Here is an 18917-nt window from a genome sequence, read left to right on the forward strand (position 1 = left end):
CGACCCGAACCTTTGAAGATGTCAGCCTTTTCTATGTTGGATTCACTGAAGAAGAGGCGTAGCTGCTTCAGGTTGAGACGTCTACGGCCGGAGTGGCCGAGGGGTTCTTGGCGCTACAGTCTGGAACCCCGTGACCGATCCTGCCTCGGGCATGGATGTGTGTGATGTCCTTAGGTTAGTTGGGTTTAAGTAGTTCTAGGTTCTAGGGGGACTGATGACCACAGCAGTTAAGTCCCATAGTGCTCAGAGCCATTTGAACCATTTGAGGCGTCTAGGGGGCTGTAACAGGAATTTCAGTCTCGCTACACGTGTTCTAACATGACCGTGGTGACCTAGCGGGTGCCAGTACGATAGTTCAGTGTGTTCCGTCAGAATACTAGACTCTGGGAATAGAGTCCTTTGTTCAATCGCGTGTAGGGAGTAGGGGTCTCCTCTCGTTTCAGTCCCTCCAGGAAGACTACATACCCACCAATATCCTTTCAAAATGCGTAGCGGTGAGTTTCCGCGGGAATAAGGAATTTGAGATTAGTGTATGACGTCCCGTCGACAGCGAGGTTATTAGAGACGAAGCACATGCTCGGATTAGGCAAGGATGGAGAAGGAAATTGGTCGTGCCCTTTGAAATGAACCTCCGTTTGCCTGAAGCGATCTTGGGAATTCACAGAAAACTAAAATCTGGATGGCCAGAACGGGTTCGAACAGCAGTCCTCCCGAATGCGAGTCCAGTGTGCTGACCACTGCGTCACCTCGCTCGGTTTCGTAGGAATAATAAGCAACCAGAGTCACTGGTCCACCACATCTTTCACTCAAAATTCGTGGCTGATAGAAAGTCTGCACGGCAGTTGCAGGCAAGCCGATAGACCTGTCTCGAGCTTCTGCCTTAGCCTTTGCCTTTGCCTTTTACACGTGTTACAACGTTCCCGCGAACACATGAGTACAATGAGATTTTCACTCTGCAGCGGAGTTTGTGCTGATATGAAACTTCCTGGCAGATTAAAACTGTGAGCCCGACCGAGACTCGAACTGCAAGGTTCTGCAAGGTTCGCAGGAGAGCTTCTGTAAAGTTTGGAAGGTGGGAGACGAGATACTGGCAGAAGTCAAGCTGTGAGTACCGGGCGTGAGTCGTGCTTCGGTAGTTCAGTTGGTAGAGCACTTGCCCGCGAAAGGCAAAGGTCCCGAGTTCGAGTTTCGGTCGGGCACACAGTTTTAATCTGCCAGGAAGTTTCACATGAGTACAATAGTGGAACAGGTAGCTCAGTTTTATAGATGTATGTAATAATGTGTGAGATCCTCACATAGCATTGAGTTTCTCCCTGCATCACCTTGGACTCTTCAACAGTAATCATGTTCGTGTTTCTGTTTACTATTACGAAAGATCGCCTTGCATTTTACTAAATACGCAGCTTGAAATAAAAGTAAAAAGGAAAATTAATTCACCAGCATAAGAATTTGAAACTGACATCGAGTATGTCAGTTTAAAATAGTTATAACCGAATAGTTTCAAGCTTCTGTGAAAAAACGTTCGAGTAGTTAACCATGGAAACCAATATACACGATGGACGCACTAACAATGGGTGTGTGTTGAATAAAGGGAGGGCGAGACATAATCGATTACAGAATTTAAGGAAAGCTTGCCTATGCTGTATCCTACGGAATATTAATCATCATCCGAAACCTCTAGTAAAGAGAAGATCCTCAGAAAGAATGCTCCGACAATCCTGGTCTGCCCTTATTTTCTTTCAAACTCAGGAACTCTACACTAAATTCTGCAAGGATGTCATCCTCGATATTAGATTTCAAGATATTATGTTATAAATCTTCTCCTTCATACCCACTTGTAGTATTGCAGCAACTAATACCAAAGACTGTTTTCTGAGCCACTACTGAAATCGTATTTCTTTTGTTCTAGATTTGTAGCGCGCCTGCAAGACACTATGAGTCCCATCGCCATGGCTCAGTTCGTATGCAGCGTTCTTGTACTGTGCGTGACGTTATTTCAGGCAACATACGTAAGTATCTTATTTATAGCTGTTTCTCAACGACGTAACTGTAACGAAACTTATGTTTGGGCTTTTACGTGGGTATTAAATGCGTTGTTCTGTAGGCCTTAGAGTTTTACGCTTTCTTTGTATCGACACTGGTGAGATGGTGAACATACATTCGACGGTAACCATCTTGAACTCTTGTTTCATTTAAACAGCCGTATGAACTCATAATTTTAGGTGATTTGTATGTGGAACATTATTATGAGTTTGATGGCATTCTTTTTACTTTTCCATAGCGTATGAATACACGTTTTGGGACATGAGCAATAACGATAAACGTCCATAAAAAATCTTGTAAGGGCCTACGAAGAATGTTGTCTCTTTGAGACTACAAAGAGTTTCCCAACTATGAGTTTGTTATAGTCACTGAAGAGTTCTTCAGCTTCGCCTTTATGCTTTCGGGCCAAGTTTTAAGGTGGTCGATGCATTTCAGGTATACTACATACCACCGGCAGCAGAATCAAGAACAAAACATGCCGGTATGTATCCCAAAACCGTGACATTTATAGGAATGTGTATGTTTATAAAATTTAATGGTCTTCATCGTAATATATGTAATACGCAATAAATGATTGCTATTACATAAAATTACTGTAAAGACTATTAAAACTTACAGTGATACAGATTGCCGTATCTTCCTCATACAACGACGTCAGGTCTTACGAATACGTATCAGATCACTTATCCCATCTACTACACTCTAGCGGAATACGCGGCGTTGCCCAGGTATGTATGCAGTTAGAGCGCTGGACTTCAATCCCATCGAAAATTTATGACCCAAAATGAAGCGATACATGAACTTACACTGTCCGACTCCGGCACTATGCGCGCTTGGCCAAGTATTAAACCTGCTGGATACATTGGAGGCGACATTCGGGCGATGAGACATGTTTCCAGAGACTGACGCCGTACCTCTGATGCGAGTCTGTTGTCCGCTCAAATTACTACACTTCATATCAGGACAAGTGATCTAACCGTATTTTTTTTAAATTAAAAATCTACGTAAAATCATTGTACTATAAACTTAATTTACTTAAATCGTGCTACATAAGACTTAACATATGTGAACTTGAGAAAACCACAAAAAGGTCAGTTGGAATCGATGTAGTAATGATGTCCTGATGTAAGACTGTCAGAGAAAAAATTAATGTCGACCAAAATAACAACAGATAAACTGTAAAAAAATTATATTCTTTATCTGGCTGGCTCTTTAACATTTTCCTTGTTTATTGGGCAAAAGAGGTGCAGTTAGAGCCTGCATAAGTTATTTTTCAGGTTAACATTCTTTGGAAGTTCAAGGATGGCATACCACGTATTGTGTCCATTTCTCGCTGTTAGTCTTGAGAGAAACGATCGCTGCAGAGTATGCATTCAGTGTCTGCATCTTAATGTTGCACGTCTGAAACATTGTCCTCAACTAAATTTATAACAGACTCCCATGGACAGTGTTTCTCTCTCCTTTTTCCGAAGAACATAACATTTGCTTCTGCCTACTTTCACTCCACCACTGCTTTCTTCTCACTGAATTATTTCAAACTTTCTCTGCATCGAGACAAATTAGGTGCTTAATGGATTCAGAACGAGCTGATCCAATTAAAGCTGCTGCCTCTTGATTTGGCTTGCTGGCTTTGGGAGCTGTCCGTATTCCATTTCGACTGACATTTATTCCTTTGTTTGCACGTTGTACGTCAGACTCCTCATGTAGGGCCAAGTCATTGTCTCTAAGCATTTGCCTGTTACATGGCTGGAGTCCCGTTTTACAGCGGCCCTTCAGTGTTTTTTCCGTCGCTACTAGTCTCAATTAGGCCGTTCCAAATAATCTTGTAATCTTCATCTGGGTTATTTGCCCAGCAGCTTTCTCTTTATTCGGAATAACACCTTTAAACGGTCCAATGAATTCCACATAAGAGGCTGCATTTCATGCTTGGAATGGTGGCATGGTTTTTTATTCCTTAGTCCATCGCACAAATATGATAAGATGCCTACCAAGTCTTAGCACAACGGGATCATCACCAAATAGCTTCATGAAGTTCACAAAATTATCAGACCACTTAGTAAAAGTATGAATCTGAATCCAGATACTAGAATAGGAAGCTGAAGTTATCCTTACATGAAACACCGTGTCCTAAAATACTTGCATTGTTGCGTTTTAGCATACCCACGTAATCGTATATTACCAATAAACCGTCTTGACCAGGAAACTTTGTCTCATAATTACGCTGCTCAGTTTTAAGGACAATTCGTTGTAGCTAATGAGGGAGCACTTTTGAAAGTTATAATCGTGTGGACAGTGTTGCAACAGGTACTAAACTTCAGAATTTAAAGCCCTACGAGACACATTCACTCATCTCTTCAGATATAAGTATATGCTGATCCAATTCGTTGGAAAAGAAGTACCACTATAAACGTTTATACGCCCAACCACATTTTTTTTTTTCATTTGCTACATGACTCTTAAATTTTGGTTTAAGCACATTTTATATAAGTGTAAATTAATTTTATCCATGATCGCCATTCAAATATACTGTTACTGCTAAAATCAGTTCATATGTGCTCCACTTTCTATAACGCATTTCTGTTGCCATTATGTAATTTCTAAACCGTATGTTTTACTGATAACGCTAAACCATTTTTTTGAAGACTCACTAATAGAGAAAACTATAGTGGTACATCATCGGCAACGTCGCAATTTTATCTTCTTCGGTTTCCTATAAGCCAACCACACAGATTGCATATCCATAGCAGTCTGAAAACTAAGGTTAATTCATATAAATAAAACACTACATGGTGACTTATAACAGTAATTCTCTTTGCCACATAGACTAAAAATCACATTAAACTACAACAAAACAACTGTCTTCACATGATCTGTTCCTCAACACACAGAACTGATAGGTGACAGTAAGTCTCCAAGAAGCACGTCTATCACACTGACGTCACTAAATATCGGACGGTGCAAGAGGTGCGAAATTAGGAACCGGTAAAATATTGTCAACTTTCTCTTAAGGAGCAAAAAGACTGCTATTGAGCTTGGCACTTACGTTTGAGTGGGTAATTTGAAAAAAAAGTATATCATTATTCGTTCCAAAGCAGTGAATAACTGTTGTATTAACTATTCCCTCCTACAGTTGAAGTACAATCTTTATAAAAGATGACATTTTGCTAAATGTTTGACTGATGAAAAACTACTCACTGCTCTGTATAATAATATTCACTCACACCTAATATATGAATGCCCTTAAAATTACTTGGATTAAATTTGTATAAAATTGTATGTTCTGTGATACAGATTTTGTTAGCTTGTACTAGAATAGTTCTCTTGAAGCCTGAGAATAATAAGCATCGTAGCTGTGCTCGTCAAGACATGAGAAACTACCACACAAAGGCTGTTGGCACGTACTATGACAGGCACATGAAAAATATTGGTCAGATGACCGAACAGAACTCTGATTCAGTGAGTGATGACCAGACACATTGACCATCAGCTACTTCCTCCATGAGGCCCTTCAGTGTGCAAAAGAGGTTAGCACCTCTTTTGGACAGCATCTAGCACTGCCTATCCAATCACTACATATTTCACAATTGCTGTTGACACCCTATGCTTCTGCATATAATGTTTAATTGGAATTTACTGTTAGATGACACTTTGATAGACACCTGTGGAGAGTAAAATTGGACATCAGAATGAGAGTAGATTTGTTTCATTGTCATCTTTATTCCAGCCCAAGGCCACATCACATTAAAAGGAGTTTGGTGAAGGCGTACAGTTGCCTCTAACGCAAAACAAGCATTGCTGAAAGCCCAAAGTACGGGGTCACTTGAATGCCTCTGTCAGCAACGTATCCAGATGTGGGAATTATAACACCTCGGTCCCGCAGTTGACGATACAGCAGAGACAGTCACGAACTCCCTCTAGCAAGCAGGCAGCTCTCTACTTAGGTGCTGGTTGCTCATGTGAATGGTCAGGCTGTCCTCCCGTTTAAAACGGAAACAGGGTGACAGTCCAAAGACGAAGGTCTGGTGTGGTGTAATTCATGATAGTGTGTCAATAACTCCGGCAGGTTATTGGAACATGTTGGAGTGCTATCTATTTCAAAGGTCGAAGTAGTGCAACCTGGTGTACAGGAGGATTCATTCCCATGTCTCCAAGTTCTCCAAACATAGACCTATAAAATTTAATTTCTTTGGAGGTCTGTGGAGGATGTTCTGTACCAGACGCCAGTGTGGGACTTACGCCACCTGCATCTCTCTTAAGGTAACTGAATTGTGTGGGACTTTCACCTATACGAAACTTTCCTGCAGACACACACTGAAATTTACATGCGCAAACACACACACACACACACACACACACACACACACACACGCACGCACGCACGCACACACACACACACACACACACACACACACACACACACACACACACACAAGACTCACCCATTTTATTACTTAACACATATTATAAGTGTAAGATAAATCAAATATGCAACTAATGTGGAATCGCATACCTTACTTTTAATGTAACGTCTTAAACACATTTCAATACAAAATTCATTTAAAGAATTCTTAGGTAAGTAAAAGAATTGATTACGACAATCTCTGCTTGAGAACGGTTCAGCTTTTTAAGTTTATTGCCTAACAAGATTAACAGAAAATGTAGGGAAGGTTCAAAGGAGGCCTTCATGTATCTTCGCCATTTCGCCATTTGTTTAGTTTATATGAGAGATCGACAGATCTACTTACGTATAAATTCACTGGAGCCGTCTCAAGGAGGTTCTGCAAGGCGAAACCAGTTGCCAGTAACTTACGTCCGTGACGATTTAGGAAATAAAAGTACGACCAACATCGCATGTAATATTGTGAACAAACTGGTAGTGATTTCAAGGTTGTTTGTGAAACACAATTCGGTAGTTGGGTGCACATTTTCGTATTTCAAACGCACTATCAGCCAACACAATAAAAGGATGTAATGACAATGTATATAATATCAAGTATGCATCTACAATAGCATGAAGTGTACACTAATGGTTGTACATGTCTGTATCCCACAGTACTAAAATTTAAGCGGTTGCTATTGGATTGTAAAGCCTACACAGGAGCAGATATAAACTCAGATCACAATTTAGTAACGGTGAAGAATAAGTTGAAGTTTAAGAGACTAGTCAGAAAGAATAATTGCGCAAATAGGTAGCATACAGAAGTGCTATGGAATGGAGAAGTACGCCTGAAATTCTCTATGGCTATAGATACAGCAATAAGGAATAGCCCTTTAGGTAGCTCAGTTGAAGAGTAACGGAAACCTCAAAAAAGAGCAGGCACAGAAGTTGGAAGGAAAAACACAGGTACAAAGAAAGCAGTTGGCAAAAAACCACAGGTAAGAGAATAAATACTTTTGTTGATCGATGAAAGTGGATGTACAAAAATGTTCAGGGTAGTTTAGGAATTCACAGATAAAGTACTTAATAATGAAATAATCAGGAAGTGCAGGGAAGCTAAGGCGACATAGCTGACTGAAAAAGTCAAGAAATCAAAAAAGAAATGATTTTCGGAAGGACTCTCAGCATATAGAAAAGGTTAAACAACTTCCGGTGAAATTAAAAGCAAAGGTGGTAATTTTTGTGTTAGCAGAAGATCCAACACCGTGTTACGAATGGAGGCCGAAATGCACGCGTTTTAGCTCACGCAGGCTGGCGTGAGGAGGGAAGAACTATACGGACGTGAGGTCTGGAACACGACAAGGAATGAGAATTCAGAAAGCGGACGAGACCTGCCGTGTGGCGGCGCTCGGTCTGCAATCACGGATAGTGCAGACACGCGGGTCCGACGTATACTAACTGACCGCGGCCGATTTAAAGGCTACCACCTAACAAGTGTGGTGTCTGGCGGTGACACCACAGTAATATTAAGTGTGCAACGGGAATTTCAGTGTTAAAGGCAGAAGAGTCAGCTGATAGCGGGAAAGAATACACCGAAGGGCTCTATGAGGAAGAAGACTTGATAGATGTGATACAAGATGAAACAGGAGTCTACATTTTAGAGATACTGGATCTGGTACCAGGATCTTAAATTAAAAGATCTTTGTAAGAGTTAAGATCAAATAAAGTATAAGGGATTCACAGCATTCTATCACAATTTCAAAAATCAGTGGGGGAAGCAGCAGCAAAGTTACTATTTAGTTTGACGAGTGGAATGTATGATTCTGGCGACATACCAATTGCGTTTAGAAAAAACATCATCAACACAATTCCGAAACCTGCAAGAGCTGACAAGTGCGAGAATTGTCGCACAGTCAGCTTAAGACCTCATTCAGCCAACTTGATGTCGAGAATAAGGTACAGAAGAATTTAAAAGAAAATTGAGGATGTGTTTGATAAGATCAGTTTGGCTTTAGGGAAGGTAAAGGCACATGAGAGGCAGTTCTGACGTAGCGGTTGATAATGATAGTAAGATTAAAGGAAAATCAAGACATGTTCACAGGATTAGGCCACCTGGAAAAAACGTTCAGCAGTGTCAAATGCTGAAAGATGCTCTAAATTTTGAGAAAAATTTAGGGAAGCTCTTGGAAAAGACGAGCTGTAATCAATATGTACAAAAGCCAAGACGGAACAATAAGAGTGGAAGACCAAGAACGAAGTACTCGGGTTTAAAAGGGCAGAAGACAGGGATGTAGTCTTTCTCCCCTACTGTTCAATCTATATATCGAAGAAGCAATGACCGATATACAGTGAAAGGAAGTTTCGAGAGTGGAATTAAAAGTCAAGCTGAAAAGATATGAATGATAGTATTCGCAGATACAGTACTAACCTCAGTGTAAGTGAAGAAGAGTGACAAGATTTGCTGAACAGCCTGTTGAATTCAGAATACGGATTGGGAGTAAATCGAAGGAAGACAAAAGTAATGAGGAGGAGCAAAAATGAGAACAGAGAGAAACTTTAAATTGGGATTGGTGATCACCAAGCAAATGAAGTTGAAGTATTTTGGTCATGTTCGTGCCGTTTATTGCTTGACGCCTTGTCTTTGCGGTACTGCGTTTCTTATTCGATTTACTGCTGTCACTAAAATGCTAGATGGCCTGCCTGTGAGTGGCAGCAGCAGCGCTTTTCGATAAGAGCACTGTCATACTATCTCTGGAGTGACCAATAGTATTTCCGGGTCGTCATGTGTCGGGAGTTCAGTCGGGACGGAGCAGCAATGTGGTCCAGACAGCCACGACTCGCCCGACCGTTGCCGACACACATGACTTGATTGGGGACGACCGTGATTGGTCGTTCGATCGGTCGTCTCATTGGAGGGCGTGTATTTGGTCGCCGACCACTTCCGGGTTCTCTCTGTGTGTCAACTTGTGATTTCTCCTATTTCTTTCACAGTGACTGGTTTTAGTATAGTTCGAATTGTTTGTGAAAGTGTTTCGTGGAACCGTGTGAAGCTTGTGTGTGGTTTTGGCTCAGCAGTTATTTTAATGCTGTCTGTGTGCCGGATTGAGTCAGTTGGTTGGGGCGGAGCTGTGAGGAAGTCTCCATGACGAGAGGGCTGGCTGGGATAGCTGGTGGCGTGCACGCACTGTCAAATCGTGAAGTGCTAGCTGCGAGAGCAACAAAGTTCGCGCCCACCGAACCTGAACACTGAAGTTGAGCGATCAGTTAACCTGTTATGAAACCTCAACTATTGTGACATCTCTTCATTCATTGGTGGTTTGTTGCTTCCTGGGCTGCTTGGACTAGCAGCAATGTGATGTGTTGGAGTCGGTGAAATCTTGCAACCGTCTTCCTACTTTGTGATAAATTATTAAATTGACTGTTACATTGCCAGTGAAGTGCACCAGCGGTATTTTGTGCCCTGTGGTCGTTAACGCCCCAGTTACCTGTGTTGGTCGTTAGCATATTTTTCCGGCAGTGTGACTTTCCTAGTTGTATTGATGCTGTCAAGCACAGTGTGTTGTTCGGCAGCTTTTTAGGTTCTTTGGTTCATATTTTGATTAGGGTGGTTGTTGTTCCCTTGGCTGTTTTTTGACATGCCAACTCCTGAAGACATAGTGCTGTTCGTATCCTCATCGTCGGCCGATAGTTTCCATCGTTGTGCCGTTGGTCGGACGGAAGGGTATCGGTTAAATTGTTGGTCGGTCTTTGGGCTGTCCCTAGTTTGGGTTGCCATCTGATTATTTAACTGTCTCAACTCACGTTGCGTTTGAGCTACCTTCTCCAGCTGACCTTTGGAACACTTCTGAGCACCATTTGTTCTGGTTGTTTTAGATTGTGATTTTCCTGTTGGTTTGAAGTATTGTGCGAGGCCTTCGGCCATCTATTATTTCAGTTCTTTAAAATTTTACATAAAGGCCTTCAGCCATGTTAAAGTAAAATTATGAAAATTCATTTTATTTTATAAAAAAATTTTCCTTCAATTGATTCTACCAGAAATTGTTTATAATTCAGGCCCTAAGCCGTTAGTTGTTCGATGTTTTATGTGTGGGCTACCGCTGAGGCTTTACGTGAACCCCTATTAATATGGCCTTCAGCCATGTGTATTCTTTTTCTTCTTTCGTTTCACCCTCTTTGGGGTACGCTGGATCAATCATTTCTTTGTGCGTTGTTCTTTTCTTAGGGCCCAGTATTTCTTCATTCTTTCTGATCTTCTTCTCCTCTCATCTTCCGAGATGAAGGATTTGGACTTTTGTGTGGATTTGTCTTGGAACCTTATGTTTTCATCTTTAGTAATTAATTTAGCAGCTCGATCAATAAGTGAATTTTCTGAAATATTTAATTCCACTACGTAATTCTCAGTTTCTTTAAACCAGTTGGGCTTCGTTTCTCGGTTACGGAAGAAGTCAAAGATTTGTTTAGTTAATCTGTTGGAATTCATTCTGAGAAGATGACCATAAAAATTTATTCTCCTTTTTCGCATAGAATCTGAGTTTTTCAATTTTCTTGAAGAGAGTTTCATTTTTAATGTATATAATCTTATTGTCTTGAAATTTTGGCCCAATGATTTTTCTTAAAATTTTTCTTTCCTTTATCTCAAGTTTCTCCATTTGGCCTTTGAAATTCATGTTAAGTGTTTCTGCTGCATACAGTGCTTCTGGCTTAATCACTGTCTTGTAATGTGTAATTTTGGACCCCCATGAAAGGGATTTTTTGTTGTATGTATTTTTTGTTAGTTGGAAGGCCAATTCAAGTTTATTTTTTCTGGATTCCATTGCTTTGCTTTCCCCAGCATTCCAAGTAATCCATTCTCCGAGATATTTGAATTCTTTTACTATTTCAATCTTCTGTTCTTGAACTTTGAGGTATTTACATGAGTGCTTGATGTTTGTCAATATCTTAGTTTTTTCAGAGGAGATGTGAAGACCAATTTTAGCTGCTTGTTTCTTTAGTTCAAGGATTTGCTCCCGTGCTTCTTCCATTGTTTCAGCAAACAGGGCCATATCATCTGCAAAAGCAATGCAATTTACTTTAAGGTTCTTCTTTTTGCAACCCAGTCTTATACCACTCTTAATATTTGTGTTCCATTCTCTGACTACTTTCTCAAGAGCACAATTGAACAGCAACGGTGAGAGCCCATCGCCCTGTCGCACTCCCGTTTTTATTTCAAAGGGTTCCGATAGTTCGCCCATAAATTTAACTTTCGAAAATGTATTCGTAAGGGTCGCTTTTATAATATTAGTTGTTTTCTTATCCACCATGTGTATTCTTTAAAGGACAAATTTTTTTATCAGAAGGAAGGGGTTTATTTTAAATTGTTTGTCTGACTTGTTGTTCAGGCCTTCAGCCGTTGTTTCAAATTTGTTTGTAGCCTTCAGCCGTGCAATAACTTAATATTTCTTTGTTTAGCTTTCTGGCTGGTCTTTCGTAAGTTTAAAAAGGATGTTTCTTGGTTAGTAAAATTATTTATTAATGTTTTTTAATTATAGTGGTCCTTCAGATGTGTAGTGTAGGCCTTCAGCCGCTAATTGTTTCAATTGCATGTTTTGTTTTTTTAAAAAAAATTAACCTTCTGTTTTTTATTGCTTTTGATTTCTAAGCAGCAGAATGTTGAAATTGAAGTGGATTGCTAAGGCATGCAATGAGGTTCTCCGCAGAATCGGCGAGGAAAGAAATATTTGAAAAACTCTGGGTCATGATGTTAAGACGTCTGTTAAGTCACCATGGAAAGCTTGTATGGTACTACAGGAAGGTGTAGAGGGTAAAAACGGTAGAGGAAGGTAGATACTGGAATACATCCAGTAGATAACTGACTACATAGGCTGCAGGTGTTCTAAAGCAGATGAATTCGTGGCTGGCCGCACAAAACCAGTCAGAAACCTGGTAAATTAAAAAAAAAGGAAGAAAGAAACACAATTGTATTCATTCTGATTTGTTCTTTGTGTGTTGATGTTGCAGTTAGCAGAAAGAGGGTGTTTTCACTCGTTCAGATGCTATTTCACTTGTTTTCTTTCAGAATAAGGACATCATCACGTCTTTGAGTTCCATGACCTTCCTTTCCAACCCGTGTGGACAAGTTTATCTGTACTGCTGGGCGGCTCACAACGTAGCTGAGAAGGTTAGTAGAAGAAGAGTGTAATTGCGTCATCGTAAGATTATTTTTCGCTGCGGATTGCAGTTCTTCAATGAATTTTATTGAATTGGAATGTGCCATACTCTTGTTATCTCCGGCTACGTATTTCCCACTCTACATTGTGTCCCAGAAATGTTGCGAGAAATTTCGAGGGGAGGGAGGGTGGGCTCTTGAGGAACAGGTGGAGGGCAGGAATCTGTGACCGGAAACGGCATCCTATGACACGGCACAGTGTCGACATTACAGGCGCCGGTGCTTACCACTAGACCACCTCTCCGGCGGCAATGGTGACTTTGCGCGCTGACGGACCGTAGACGGAACATCTCGCAGTCTCATCTGTTATTGTGGTCACGACCGATTGTCCCGATCGTCGACGGAGAAGATGGAGTTAGCTGCTGCGTAGACATTCCTTGTCTCCCATGGAAGCGACTATCTGTTGCCCTTGTGGAGGACGGACTCTGAGACAGGTATACACTACCAGGTTATTTTTATACTGTATACCGAAGACAAAATTACATAGCCCTATGGCACATCATTTACCGGGAACTTCGATCCGATATTTGAAACCCAATTACGCAATAACAAGAATGGCACGTCTTACGCAACACAACCAATATATCGTGAAAACTAGTGGCTAGTCATCCATCCTTGGGACATTGTAGCCGCTACTTTGTCTGTGTAAAATATCTCCTTATTCAGAAAGACCTATTGCTTTATTCGTAACTAGGGAGTCTTCAATTCAAGTCGCTTACCTATTTCGATGTTCCGATAGCACGTGTTTTTAGAACTACCGAAAAGTGCTAACTGTATCTGAAAGCTACCAGAAGTTAACACACTTGGCGTCTAACAATTATAGATCTATGGATTTCCTTTATGAACCGACCAACCTCATATCACATTGTTTGTACTGATTACTTCTGCGAGTTTCAACAGAGTAGTTTCCAATAACCAGAGAAGTTCAAAAATGGTTAAAATGGCTCTGAGTACTATGGGACTTAACTTCGGAGGTCATCAGTCCCCTAGAACCTAGAACTACTTAAACCTAACTGACCTAAGGACATTACACACATCCATGCCCGAGGCAGGATTCGAACCTTCGACCGTAGCGGTCGCTCGGTGCCAGACTATAGCGCCTAGAACCGCCAGGCCATACCGGCCGGCTGCAGAGAAGTCATTGGACGTGCGCACTACAAATGTTTCATACTATCATCACTAACTGGCTCTACCTCTGTAAGCAAGTTCTTCTAAATATCATCCTTTAGGACTGCTCTTGTGTGATATGTCTGACACCAAGACATAAAATATCCAACTTGTTGAGGAATTCCATACCTTCTGCATTACACCGTTCATACAATAAATCCCGACGACCGCACACGTTTAGAGACGTGGTGTACCATCGTACGAGGAACTCGCCACACTCCAGAAAGTTTACACCTAGCAGCAGCGGCATGGGTGGGCACAATGGCCACCTTTGTATATCCGCCTCCAAATCGTAAGAGTATGTTGCAATGCACTATGGTGTGTCCAACGCGCCAGCGGAAAAAAACCCTCATTGAAAATAGGTGCAGTACTGCAAAAGTGTCCCCATAACACCAGTGACAAATTCCGCGAAAACAAACAAAAGCTGCAACGTTGTAAGGCATGCCCAGAGCACTGTCGACTGGCATCCAGTAGCTCTTCCTCAACAAAGACACAGTAATAGGTATGGTGTAAGGAGAAAACACGCATGAAGTTCAAATCTGTGTTACCATTGACTCGGAAGAGTGGTGGCTCCCCGATGTAACGAAAAGTCTGGAAAAGTGAGTTAGACCGACACAACTCCTATCTTCGCTTTCAGAGTTAACCAAGATCGCGCAATATCATACGTCGCTTCGTAGCAGCTACAACTTACACATGTACATGTTAAATAATATAAATAAAAACAAATTACCACGCTTAATGTCTAATATGTACACAACAGAAAGATGTTTTCTAACCCAGACCATTTTACAAATTTTTCCCTTTTGTTTCCTATACAAGACTTGTTCCACAAACCCCTTGATGTGGGATATGTGGTCAATACCAATGGATTTCTTGCCCTTCAGTGTCTGCAGTTCGTGCGTGTTCTGGTGGGCGATTCTTTCAACCCTGTACGACTCATTGTACACAGAAAATTTTTTTTTGGCATTTCTGTTTTTTTTATTTTTTTTTTTTTTTATTCGTAAGCCGAAAAGATTTCACAAACACTTTTTTGACTATACGAAAATTACGTTCTCGCGCTCCTTAGATTTGAACATATGAACACGGCTATGTCCTAGTATTTGTATGGACTTTCCGCGAGCCGAATCCGCATGGTCCTGGCGTCAATCTCACACGCCATTTCTATTTTGGTGATTGGAACTCGGGTTAGGACCACGTATTTAAATTGACTCATTCCGCTGTTCATCTGAATCTCTACGTCTCCTGTTCGTGTCGTTATGGCGGGTATCATATTTCCTCTGCCAGTTACTCTGCCGTCCTGAATTTTTTCTCCTATAGTCCTGCCGACCAGATGTTCCATCACGCTCTTTTCTCCTATCACTGTTGTTATTGCGCGGTGCTCCACCAAAGTCGCCATGGTAATGGTTATATTGCCCTTTTCTTCGATCATGCGCTGCTTTTTCCTTGAGAAATTAACTCCAACTCGCGCAGAATGCTTCTCAGTTGCCGTGCCCTTGATGTGCCCGCAGATAAATTCTAATGTTGCTAGCAGTGGCCAAGATATTGGTAGCGTGTTAGAGAATTGTGACACCCAAATTTTTGGGTGAAGTGACCCTCCATTTTCCCGGAAATTTTGAAATTTGAGGATCGATAAAAAGTGTTCGTAATCTAACTCTGGTCCCCCTTTCACGTATCAATAGGCTCTAGTATCAAACGCGCCCGTCTGTTTGACGCGAGCTGACATCTCTTGGTGTGTGTAGTGACCACATAGTCCTGTCCCAAAATGATACTGGAACTGAGCGTTAGGTGTTCCGATTGGGCTTTCATTTTACGTCCGTATGCTCCCTGGGCTACCGTGCGCTCTTGGAAGTCCACTACCTTTTGCCGAGCCGGTGCACGGTGGGGCGTCGTCCGGCGCTACACTTCCATGTTCGCCGGTCGTCGCCTCTGGACGCGATGCACCAATGTGTACTTGGCGTTCCAGGCGTGCTACACGTTCTTCTGTGCTTTCACATCTTTGGGTGATACCCGCAACGCGTTCTTCAACGCTTTGCATTCTTTGCGTCTTACTCGCAAGTACGTCCTTCTCCTGGGCTTTTATTATAACAATTTCGACCGAATTGATGTGTCCAGTTCGCCTAGCGATTCTTCCACGGTTAATTGTCATTTTTGACAATTGTTTGGTGTCAACTGCCTCTATCCTTACCAACTCTGCATCTCTCCTCGACGCCCCTTTTCTTTGCTTCCACACTCGTCTTACCAGCCAGCGCTATTTCATTCTTGACTTATTTCACAATCGCAAGTACGTTATTCTCTACCACATACATCTTCTTTTCTAATTACTGCTTTCTGTGCTTTATCACCCCCAAAATCTCTGATAATAAATCCTTCGGCTGACTAGGACCGTCTTCACCAACTGCTCATGTTGCTTTATACATTTAAGCGCTGATACACAGTCGTGGCCGAATTTTCCTCGGCTTGTTCGCATCTGTGGTCTTATTTATAGAAACAGTTGTTTCCACATGTCTGTTTACTTCTACCTCCCTTTCTTTCTCTCTGATTTCACCGATCAGATCTTCCTGTTCTCGGTCTGCCTTCGATAAGCGTCTAACGTATGAGTTCCGTTCCTCCCGTCCCGTGGGAAAACTCAAACCTGTTACTACCCTGACCCTGCTTCATCGTGTGCAGTCGCATTTATTTGAGTTGCGTTCGACAACATTCGCGCTCTGCTACGAGTGAGTATTCATTCACGATAACTCAACAAAAAAATATAACAGCGAAAACACTAACACACACAAAATCAAACAACAGGAAATTACTAAATAAATGAAAAAACTGAGTGGCTATTACATGTGCGCCGCAAAACGTTTCTACCGCGAAATCTATTTACAGCGAAGAAAATTAATTATGATGTTTTTCGTTCATCAGAAAATGTTTTCGATCAAATCCTGATAGCGTCTCAGCAGTCATAGGAAAGATCCGAGGCAAGGGTCGCCATATAATGCCAGGTGCCGGGGTCGAGAACAGTCTGTACCTCTTTAATTCTGACGAGTCCGCAGCTCGTGGTCATGCGGTAGCATTCTCGCTTCCCGCGCCCGGGTTCCCGGGTTCGATTGCCGGCGGGGTCAGGGATTTTATCTGCCTCGTGATGACTGGGTGTTGTGTGATGTCCTTAGGTTAGTTAGGTTTAAGTACTTCTAAGTTCTAGGGGACTGATGACCATAGATGTTAAGTCCAATAGTGCCCAGAGCCATTTGAACCATTTGAATTCTGACGAATTTTTCCTTATATCTAGACATGCACTCGAACCCCTCCTTACCTACGACCTAATTAATTATACACACAACGGTAACTAAAGGAATTGATGGTGGACACTGCTAGTTGGTAAACTAAGGAGTGCAGTCACAATAATTTAATAAAAATCATAATCTACTTAGTAAGGGTATTTTATCACAATAAAATGATTCAAATGGCTCTGAGCACTGTGGGACTCAACTTCTGAGGTCATTAGTCGCCTAGAACTTAGAACTAGTTAAACCTAAGTAACCTAAGGACATCACACACATCCATGCCCGAGGCAGGATTCGAACCTACGACTGTAGCAGTCTCTCGGTTCCAGACTGCAGCGCCTAGAACCGCAAGGCCACTTCGGCCGGCTCATAACAAACGACAGGAAATTAGATTCTGCATTTATCTACGAAACGTTTTGCTGATTAAATGTTACAACGAGATTTATTATAAAAGAGAACACAAAGGTACTTCATTGTAGAGACAAACAATAGGCTAAAGGATACGACATACTGAACTACTATGAGAATAAGATTTGGCTGGATAACAAGGGGATTCAACTCTTTGTGATGCAATAGATTTACGACAGTGACTGGAGGTCTTAATGAATGTAATATTACTCCCCTGACTTTCATGCAGTATCGTGACTAGTAGTTAGAGCTCAAATGGGAACATATGTAGAAACAAGCAAGGTGTAGCAAAGCGAGGACGTGTGCTGCTGAGGGCTTCAGTATCAAAATGATAGGTCCTATAATGCCGGAGCCGTAAAATACTTTACCAGACCTGAAACCTGCAGTACACTGTCGGTAGGCAGCGTTCTGATGATGTTGGAGCCACCGACTCCTGCTGTGCAGCAACTCTGTTTTCACCTGTGGCCTCGAATGAAGTCCGAAAATTTCCAGTTCTCCTCACGTGGCCGCAGCAGGGATACTCCTGGTTGCACAAGGATGTATCTCTAGTCGGTACAGCTGTGAAAACGCAGAATAAGAATCTTGAGTATGACCAATGTCATGCTTCACAACTATTCTGAGAAAGTGCGACTAAGTCGCAAGACTGTCCGATTCCGACCAAGATCAGATCCCGAATGCCACGCGCTCGCGCAATGCAAGAGCGAAGCCCCACTACCCTCGAAGAGCCCGAAATCCAAATTCAGTGCTCATTCCAAAATTCCCGCACACTATGTCGGAACATTATTTGGTTGTACTTCTGGAATGCTGATGCTCGGTTCAGTACTAGAAAATCTATTACAAGTACCTGAAGCAGAAAGTATCGTCCAATATTGCCTTCTTCGGAAACTGGCGGGATCAAACTGGGATACACATCCACAAACATTAAGAACAACAGCTCTTGACTTATGCTACTCTGCAGGAGGGTATGTTAGCCCAGAGCGATACAATTCAGTACATGCAAATCAGGTTGATGTAGCCTTAGGTGACAGCTGTAGCCGGCCGTTGTGGCCGAGCGATTCTAGGCGCTTTAGTTCGGAACCGCGCTGCTGGTACGGTCGCAGGTTCGAATCTTACCACAGGCATGGATGTGTGTGATGTCGTTAGGTTAGTTAGGTTTAAGTAGTTCTAAGTGCAGGAGACTATTGACCTCAGATATTAAGTCCCATAGTGCTGAGAGCCATTTGAATCACAGCTGTACGATTCTTACAGGCTGCCTAAGGCCAACCCCCGTGGTCAAAGTTCAATGTCTCGCTGGGATTGCTCCATGTGACATAAGAAGAGAGGTCACTGCTAACATCGAGACGCTTTAATCAAATACAGTGACCCCACACCCAGTCTTTGGATATCAACCTGCCAAGTCTGAAGTCCAGGAAGAATTTCCTAACAACTTCACAGCCCTTAGCATGAT

The 18917-nt window shown here is 42.0% G+C and overlaps 1 protein-coding gene across 1 annotated transcript in view; it reads left to right on the top strand.

The window, feature by feature from the left end:
• The window catches only part of LOC124545492 (odorant receptor Or2-like), a 39918-nt gene that overhangs the window by 2530 nt on the left and 18471 nt on the right, over positions 1-18917 (top strand). The window contains exons 2-3 of the mRNA XM_047124435.1: positions 1910-2009; positions 12477-12578. Coding sequence (XP_046980391.1) covers positions 1910-2009; positions 12477-12578 — 202 coding nt within the window. The remainder of the gene's footprint in view (positions 1-1909; positions 2010-12476; positions 12579-18917) is intronic.

This window comes from Schistocerca americana, chromosome 8 (genome assembly GCF_021461395.2).
Source record: "Schistocerca americana isolate TAMUIC-IGC-003095 chromosome 8, iqSchAmer2.1, whole genome shotgun sequence".
Classification (NCBI taxonomy): domain Eukaryota; kingdom Metazoa; phylum Arthropoda; class Insecta; order Orthoptera; family Acrididae; genus Schistocerca; species Schistocerca americana.